General features: G+C 32.2%; 2 protein-coding genes across 2 annotated transcripts in view; both read right to left on the bottom strand.

The window, feature by feature from the left end:
- Positions 1 to 403: 403 nt before the first annotated feature.
- LOC119838732 (RING finger and transmembrane domain-containing protein 2) lies at positions 404 to 7,421 on the bottom strand. The gene is made up of 6 exons (XM_038364824.1): positions 7,090 to 7,421; positions 6,594 to 6,923; positions 5,771 to 5,925; positions 5,087 to 5,357; positions 3,413 to 3,628; positions 404 to 2,912 (listed from the first exon to the last, which is right to left on the bottom strand). Exons 1-6 carry the CDS (start codon positions 7,282 to 7,284, stop codon positions 2,679 to 2,681), a joined length of 1,401 nt encoding a protein of 466 aa, XP_038220752.1. The 5' UTR covers positions 7,285 to 7,421; the 3' UTR covers positions 404 to 2,678.
- Positions 7,422 to 8,993: 1,572 nt separating this feature from the next.
- The window catches only part of LOC119839042, a 3,782-nt gene continuing 3,128 nt past the window's right edge, over positions 8,994 to 9,647 (bottom strand). The window contains exon 4 of the mRNA XM_038365219.1: positions 8,994 to 9,639. Coding sequence (XP_038221147.1) covers positions 9,343 to 9,639 — 297 coding nt within the window. The 3' untranslated portion in view covers positions 8,994 to 9,342. The remainder of the gene's footprint in view (positions 9,640 to 9,647) is intronic.

Below are 9,647 nucleotides of genomic sequence, written 5' to 3'. Positions count from 1 at the left end.
CTATATAAGCTGAGCTGTTATTTACAAGAGAGACTGTGTTAATAAGGGTTCTAATAAATCTCTAGAACACCAATATTATATTTTATGTTCAAAAAATAACTATATCCTAAGACTCCTAACTGTCTTCATTATCTTAAACAACATTTAACACCCTAATTTAAGAATTTAACAGTCCTTAATGACTTATTTTAATTAATAACTTTCGAGTCTAAATTATATAATGCATTTATTTTGTGATACATATTTAAAAGCGTCAAATTGTCTTTTCAAATAATTATATTACATTGTTTGAATTTGCAAATGATTTTTATTACATCAACGAAATAGTCTTATAACATACAATAAACTTACCGTTAAATTACTAAATAACAAAATATAAGTCTTACTAAATTTTAACAAAATAATTTCAATTCATAATTTTTTCATTAATTTTATTTACATATATACAGTGTTTTGATTTACAAATAAATTCACTTAAAATACTCTACTATAAGTAAATTTCGAGATAAAAATAACAACAAGAAAAGAAACGAAAATTAAATATAATGATTAATTGAATTTATTGCCTACATAATTATAATACAAAAGCTCTTTATAAATGATTATAAAAAACGGGATTAAACTTGATTTCTACGTACATAGAAATAAAATTAAACTATCGACATCCAATCAGTCCATATTATACATGCAATCACTGCGATCGCCAGGAGCAATTAAATAAAAATAAATACGTAGTTAATGTATATATATATATAATATGAATAATGAATGAGACAAATGCATTCCGGTTTGGATTGGTAAGGAAACCTGTAATGCGATAGAGAGAGTAAAAAAACACTATACCCTCTCACTCTCACCTAAGGACGAACCATGCTATATTTCTTTTTAGCGCGAGTAAGTTGGGTTACAACGATCTACTTTCTCTTTCTAAACGAAAAAACTCGAGGCCCATGAGAAATTCATAAAATAGTTGAAAACATGTTTATATATCATTTGATACACAATTATTTAAAGTGGTGCTTATAATGTTAGGTCTAGAATAATTTAAGTTTTTAACTTATCAAATGCTTAAGACTTATTATAAATTTTATGCCTACATATAGTAGGTTTCGTTCATTTACAAACACGTGTGATGAATAATACACATGTAAAATATAATTCATATATTCCTATAAATGCAAATGATTAGATTTCCTAATGAATGGAGTTATTTTTAAAATAATTTCTGAAACAAACATCAAAAACCAGGCAATATATCTCAACAAATTATTTTTTATTAGAATTTAAGTAATTTTATCTACATATGAATATAATATCTACATATGATACATTTGTAACCAATGTATATCTAAAACATATATGCTATATTTAAATAGAGACTGGGACATATTAATCAATGCACATGGGTAAGAAAGAGATAGTTATTATTTTGTAAGTTACAATTAATCGTGAGGTTATTTCATTAACCGTTATTTTTCACAATTAACTTGTTTATATAACATTCCTTAATTTTGAATAGAATTGAATTTAAATTAATTTTCTCTTTCGTATAAAAGTACCTTCAATATCCGGGATTATATAGTTAAAATACAATTTTAGAGCCGTTAGTCAGTCAATTGAATTCATATATCAATTAATATGGCTTCGACGAGAAAAATTCACTTACCTTGCTCAAGTAAAATTGTCGAAATATCTTTATATGCGATAATCAACGCTTTTATTATATTTAACAACTAGCTGGCCGCCCCAGCTTCGACCGTGGTACATAATATATCCCATAGCAATCAAGGATCACGTATCTATCCAATGGTAAAATAATTTTTGATATAGGTCCAGTAGTTCCTGTGATTAGCGCATTCGAACAAACACTCTTCAGCTTTATATTGTTATTTATTAGTCTTAAAACATTTATATATATTCAATATGATTAAACATCTAAAAAGATATAAACAAATCAATTCGAAAGTGCACATTCATTTTGTTTTTATTTATAATATCTTCCATAGACTAGCTATCGAATTACAGATAATATATAATTTTCAAGATTTTTTTCTTACTATTTTCATGATTATATATTTATTTATAAAGAGAATGGTCATTGCTGGGTAGTATAAATATGAAGAAGAGATGTATTCAACTTAATCATAATACAGTCTGCATCATTTACAATCACACTAACACAAAAATGTTTACACACATACCTTATGCCCTAACATAGATGCAATTAAAGATTATTTCTTATGAAATGTAACATATAACCCATATTGTCTGATTTAATTTTGCAATATTCCCTTTCATAACAAATAGCAACTAGACACACTATTTTATACAAAAATTGACGAACTATCCTGAAATATGATCGTCAAAATCCTAGTCGAAGAAACAAACGTTACGCAAAATTAACCTTATTTGTAATGTTTTAAGGTTCATTCAAAACTACGAACCAAAAGCATTGATATTTTTTTAAAAATTCAACCTTTTTTGGTTAAATTAAAGTCGGAATTACAAAGCACAAGATAAAATAAAACATTGTAAAGTCTATCCAATTCCAGATTGGGTATACTTACTATTACTTTTTTTGACGTTGATTGAGTAACTAGTTGTATCTAATCAAAGGTAATATCGCAATAATCCTTCAAAATTTTTAAGAATTTTTCCTATGTTAGAAACCCATACTTTTAATACAATTGCAGTTCGTATGTAGTGGAACCATCTCGCCAGGTGGGCTCGTCTGTGACCTTGGCCCTGCACAGTGGGCAGGTGTGTTCCCTATCCAGCCATGCGGCTATACAGAGCTCGCAGAAGATATGGCTGCACCCCAGCCGGACCGGTGTGGTGTAGTCATCATGGCATATGGGGCAGGAATCACCGGCTGATATCAGCTGCTCCCCTGTGGGCTTCGTTCCCAAATTCTGGAACACATGTAATTTATTTGATGGGCACTAATTGATAATATAGCATTAAACCGCCTTCAAGTTGTTAGAAATAGACCAAATTTTAATGTGGAGGTGTCAGCTTTCAAATATGAAAGACGTCATGAAAATCGGTTCACGCAGTCGAAAGTTACAAGGTAACCAACCAACCCAAGAAAAAACACTGTCAATTTGAGCACCGTCTTCTTTTTTTGAAAGTCAGTTGAAAATCATCTGGAAGTGAGATTTGAACGCCCCTAAACCGCGATACACCGATATGGTACCCGCGACCCGATTGAATTTCTTTTACCTTTACGGTCCTAAGTAGAAGGTTTTTAGTAAAGTACTACATTACGTGTTTCTAAAAAACAACTATTCATCATTCTAAATAATAAAACATGATATCTTTAGCTATAATTTCACAAACAAGACTGGCATTTTACACTATCAATTATATCAATAATTGTATTTAGGAGTGGTATTCCCAAAAAAAAACTTACCACACTCTGCAGGAGAGTCCACGTGGCGTTCTTGAACAGGCGCAGTCTCACAAGTATCTCGACCACTTTGGCAATGACGTACGCAGATGTGAGGAACATGCCCACCATCTTCTCGGAGCCCTCGTATGATTGCATCAGGAAGAAGATCCACGGCTGAATGGTTATTAAGGACCGATACAGTTGCGATATTGCTTCTGTGAATAGGTAGACTTTCCCCTGCAATTATTTAATTAAATTTATTTATTTTTTATACTACAATATTGAAAATGCGTTTCGAGATACGTTTTAATATATAAAATATTAGAAACTAGCTATTGACCGCGGTTTTAGCCACGATGTTATATAGCCTAAAGCCTACCTCAATAAATGGGCTATTTAACATTGAAAGAGTTTTTCATATCGCACCAGAAGTTTCGGAGATTAGCGCATTCAAAAAAAAACAAACAAACTATTCAGCTTTATGATATTAGTAGAGACTATAATTAATGGTAAGAATTCCCTCGGTACTCGTCCACCGACTATGCTACGGCAGGGAAGTGATGGTATGTAAATTATAGTTAATCATTTAAGATATTTTTTTAAATATACTTCTAAACTAATAATAAAATAAATAATAAATAAACTGTTTATTTTCCCAAACATACTTTACATATCTATGTATACTTTACATATATATATATATATATCTATTACATATCTACATTGCCTCCTAAACTAGAAAATTCTGTATCTTAAGAGCCAAATATTAAATATAAACTCAGGAACTATTGGACAAACATCAAAATTTTTTCACCATTGGGTATGTACATTATCCCTATATGAATATACACCGCTAGTATAAAATAAAGCTCAGTCGCAAGTTCGCATTAGTTGACTGAATGACATGAGTACATATGTTTTTATTTTTGCATATTACATAATAACAACTTATCAAAAATGCGTTTTCAAAATTAGTTTACTAATTTTTTAAATAACTAGCTGCGCCTCACGGTTTCACCCGCGTAAGTCCGTATCCTGTAGGAATATCGGGATAAAAGTTCCCTATATGTTTTTCCAGTTGTTCAGCTGTCTACGTACCAAATTTCATTGCAATCGGTTCAGTAGTTCTTGCGTGAAAGAGCAACAAACACACACACATCCCTACAAACTATCGCATTATAATATTAGTAGGATAGGATTTAAAATTTGACTATACACAGTGGATAGTCCCAAAGTACGTATGTTCATATCGCGATATCATTTTAACGTTTTATTACAATATAGAGTTTTTTTATCGAATGTATGACTCATGGTATATATAGTTGAGAGTCATAAGATGGAGTCATTGAAATAGAAAGAGTGAAACAAAACTCATTCCTCAGGTTTAACTGATCTAATCCATTGGAAAAGCAAACATGCACAAATATGAATCATGTCTTACAATACAATACATACATAAAAACAATGCCAATTTTTATTCAAAAAGAGTAATAAAAAATCTGTTCTTTGCTATGATAATATAAAGCTGAATAGTTTATTTGTTTGAATGCACTAATCTAAAGAAGTACAGGGTTTCTTTGCTATATCTTGCTTCCATGGGCATTTCCTTTGTCTATCGAGTCTACTGGTGGAAGTTTTTCATTAATTATAAATTCTTATAATTATAGTAGTTTATCAGCATATCAAAAAACTCACCCGTTTCTGGTAAGGCAAAACGATAGAAGGCATCATTGTAACAATTATCTTAATATCCACAGTGATTATCTTCACAATAAGATCTGTAAGCACAACCAGCCACAGTAGCTCCCACACATCTATTGGTTCAGTGTAGCCCGGGAACATTATAACATTGGGCAGTAACCGCCCATGGCCGAATAGAAAATGTACAATTGCTATACAGCTTGTTGTAAACAGTAATTCGCTTAGCAAGGCAAGGAAACTGCGATTCATTTGCTTTCCGTGTTCCCTAAAATTTAAAATTGCATTATTTAATAGGAAAAAAAGGGAGAAACAGCATTGGTCGAGTCTTTTTTTTTTCAGTTTTTTCACCAGCCCAATTTGGTCAACTCTTTTTTTAGTTGGCTATGCATATTAGCATATGGTTTGCATGTTTCAATAATTTTTTTCCTTTGCTAAATTCAGTGGCTGGGATTTGTCTGAGACAAGATTGTTCAAAAACAAAGTCAATTTTGAATTCATCTGCACATTTTTAGTGAAGGTGGTTAGTTGTGAGGCAACCAGTATATCCAAGAATCAAAAAGGTCTATGATATGTAATACTGTGTTTGGAAATCTGTGAGATGTGTCCTAGCAGGGTATAAATTTTGGCTGACTATTTAACATAGATGTTTCAAATATAAATTAATATATTTATTCTTACCTTCTAACAAGGCTGTCACTATGAGAGAATGTGCAGAATAAAATTATAAATGTGAAAATGGCCTCCCTGCTGTCATACAAATATTTTACAAACAGAAGGAAATAGAATGGCGCATATCGTATCAGTAAATTTAGTGTCCCTCGAACATCCACAACCTAAAATTTGAATAATTAGTGTTATTATAATAATTTAAATTAAATATTACTGTTATGTTTGTTGTCAAAGTGTCAAAACATCAAATGTTAAAAAAGCAATGAGGAATAGTTAAAAAAAAATTGTAAATGGTACAAGCATTGTGTTTTTTATGCATTACTTTATTTATTTTAAACTAGCGGTCCGCCCCACCTTCCTCAATAATGGGCTATCAAACACTGAAAGAATTTTTCAAATCAGACGAGTAGTTCCTGAGATTAGTGCATTTAATAGCAGCAAGCATTATAGTATTAGTATAGATTAAACACACATAACCTTATTTATTGACCATATTAGGGATTACATAATTTTTGTATTCATATCCCAATCCAATAAAAATGTGTACAACTATTTTCCGCATTGCAATACAGGTAAACAACTAATTACAATTTATATTAAGTTACAATTTATAATGACATCAATAAAAATATATATGTTTTTTTGTCTTTTTGTTATTTTAATTCATTATGGTAATATTTTATTGCTTCTGTTTTGTTTAAGGACTAATTTGGAAATAAATATGATTCAATGGCAAATCACTTATTTGCAACAATTTTTGAAATTATGTTTATTTATTCATATAAAAATTTTTATATTTAATTTTATCCATTTCATATATAATGTATCCTACCTGCTGTGTGCCATCATCACTTTGATTGTCTGTCTCTGCATTATCATTGATATTGTTATTATTGGCTGGATTAACTGATATATTTATTTCTTCTGGGACTTGGTCAGACATATTGGAATCATTAGAAATGCTAGTACTCAAGGCATGGCTAGTTTGGGCTCGCAATGCTGGTGGCGTACCCCGTTCTGTCACAATATATGTTTGAGCTGCTGGCCCAAGGTTCACATGAGCTATGGAGCTCTGTGGCCGCTGTGGACCATCGCCAAGTTGATGGGTATTCGGCGGATTGCGTGGCAGCCAAGTTGGTAATGAGAGTCTTGCATTGTTGCCCTGAAAGAATAGGAACAGGATTATATTCAATATATTCTTATTTTTGGTACAATGAGCAACTCGTCAGGGCATCAATAAATAATATTAAATAAGATAAATTCGGTTTCTAGCAAATTTGGAACTATAATTACATCACAATTATTAACGTTTGTATACAAATATTTACCATTCGTGCGTGTTCCACTAGAGGTCGAATTTCTCTAAACATGCTATTTAGTCTGTCACCAAGACCGATATTACTTCTATTCGGTATTGTGGGTCTGGTAACAGAGTCCATTCTGGTGAGTGCATTCGGTCTCGGAGGGGTTTCCTCTGGGTCCTCTTCCCCCATATCTAGATTAACTTGGTTCTGATGGGCCATCTTCGACTATATTCTACTCTTATCACTTATAAACACCACCAGATTATCATTTCACCACAATAAATAATATTAATTTTGATCTCAATTTATATCGCGAAGGTCAACTGTCAAGTGCCAAACATGAGATCATATTTTCTTTAGATTATGACATACTGTCACTGTCTTCTAGTGCTGTCTTCTCTTTTAAAAATTTTGTAATTTCTGTTAATCAAATATAAATGGCAGCAAATAAATATTTTCAATGCTATAAAACTACAATTTATATTTACAATGTTTAGAGGTAATATGAATACGAAAAATAATACTTCAATGTTAAACTTTTATAAAATGTTAAATTGTGAAATGGGCATTAAATATTATGTGTAAGTTTAGGTCCAAAAAATGCCTACATTCTGTTTTTGAAACCAAAAGAAAAATTTTAACACTATTTTTCACTACTTTTCAGCGCACTCAGAGAGCGACAGTTACAAGTGCTAGAAAAAATTAATTTATCTTGAATATGTATATATATATATACGAGTATGTGACTGACTGACTTACATATACATAGTGATCTATCAACGCAAGGCCCAACCCACTTTTTTTTTCATGTTACAGTCGGCAATGGAGCTGGTGAGACGCCTAATGGTAAGTGTTACCATCGCCTATGAACATTTGGAGAGGCATAAGGTCCATTGCAGTACCTTACGCCTCTACAAATGGATTGGCGAGAGGAATAAATGAAAGTACTGGGAAGGGGAAGGAAAAGAATATGGGCCTCCGGCTCCCCCACTCTCTGAATGAAACACAGCAGAATGCTATTTCACGCCGGTCTTCTGTGGGGGTGTGGTACTTTCGATTCGTGCCGAAGCGTGCTCGACTACCACACACAGAACTTGACGAATCGGGCTGAAATTTGGCATGCAGACATACATTATGAGGCATCTGCTAAGTAAGGTTTTTGATAAATTCTACCTATAAGTGAATAAAATTTCCATCCCCTGATGGAAGTTTGTATGTTACAGATAAAAAATAGGGAGTAGGTAAGACTATATATTACTAACTCTGGGTAAAACAATATATGTAAGAGGTAGCTTTTCGCCCGCGACTTCGCTCGGTTAGACTACATAATTTTGTGCTTTCTCGACTTTCCAAGAAAAGAGCCAGTTTAACGTTTATTTATGACATTAGATACTTATCTATATTTATTCTCGCTATGCCATATTTAGAAAACTCTATTTAATTTTTAAAGACCTTTTTACTAACACCTCATTTAATAAAATATTCACAAATAAAGTTATTTTATCCAACGATTACATGAGTATGGATAGAAATTCCTTTTTTTTCAAATATAATTTAGGCTTTGTGTTGAATCTATTCCATAACCATATAAAGTTTTGTAAAAATTTTACAAACCATTTCATTTGATTATATGAAACATCCATGTTGCATAGCACTCTTTGCAAAATATGTAATTTACAGAAATGGTCTAGTTACTGTTTATAATTCTCGTGATCGCAATATTAGTTACCAAACTCCTCCGAAATCGCTGAACCGATTATCATGAAATTTTGTGTGCATATGCATGCCGGGTCAGTCAGGCTCGGGGTGGTAGTAATAACGTATAGAATTATAGATCATAAATGTAATGATTATTTGTACATATATTATGATCCGCTTCAAATTTTGATTTCATTGTTTTTCAGTATTAGATAAATAAAACAATAGATACTCCACCAAGAATAAGTTTAATACTTAAATTTAAATTATAATCGAAAGACTGTATTCGATTAAACTTTTCATTCTATGAGCAATTACTGTGTCGATCTACTTAAAGTAAATTAAACGCACAACGGTCTTTGATAAGTTAAATTCAGTCTTTGATTAGGCATCGCACCATTGCCATCGCGACAATAAGAATTCATTAAAATTATCGTTGTCCTTCTCGAATGTAAACACATTCGCATTTTAATAAATACGTAATAATATATTGAAATAAATACATACTATGCGACTGAATATACATTAAACGACTCGATTGTCGAATAGGTACGAAATACGCTATTGGCACTTAAACACTCACAACTCTGAGTCTGGTTTTAGATCAAGAACTCCTTGTGCGTATAGATCTCTAACAGCTTCTAACAGACGTTGTTCAGCTCGCGGCTCCCCAAGGGCCACGTCAACACTCCCCGCGCACAGGAGAAGTGCTCTCAACGCTGCTCGTGGCCAATCTTGTTTCAAGCTCCGTCTTACAACTGCTCCGGCGGGCGCAGCACCCAATCTTGCACATTCAGCTTCCAAACGATCTCCATAGTCCTCAATTAATGTGTCCCCGACCGCCCTTCTGAGTTCTGGGGTTAATGAGGATAATAACAGTAGCG

The sequence above is a fragment of the Zerene cesonia genome, chromosome 3, assembly GCF_012273895.1.
Source record: "Zerene cesonia ecotype Mississippi chromosome 3, Zerene_cesonia_1.1, whole genome shotgun sequence".
In the NCBI taxonomy this organism is placed as follows: domain Eukaryota; kingdom Metazoa; phylum Arthropoda; class Insecta; order Lepidoptera; family Pieridae; genus Zerene; species Zerene cesonia.
The sequence above is the reverse complement of the archived record's forward strand: the minus strand, read 5'-3'. Positions and strand labels throughout refer to the sequence as shown.

Bases quoted from the DNA above. Each gene is read 5' to 3' on its own strand.
- LOC119838732 (XM_038364824.1), bottom strand. From the start codon at position 7,284: ATGGCCCATCAGAACCAAGTTAATCTAGATATGGGGGAAGAGGACCCA. The intron at 6,924-7,089 runs GTAAATATTTGT...CTATTCTTTCAG, and splicing joins TAGTGGAACACGCACGAATG to GGCAACAATGCAAGACTCTC. The intron at 5,926-6,593 runs GTAGGATACATT...TTCAAATTTTAG, and splicing joins GTGATGATGGCACACAGCAG to GTTGTGGATGTTCGAGGGAC.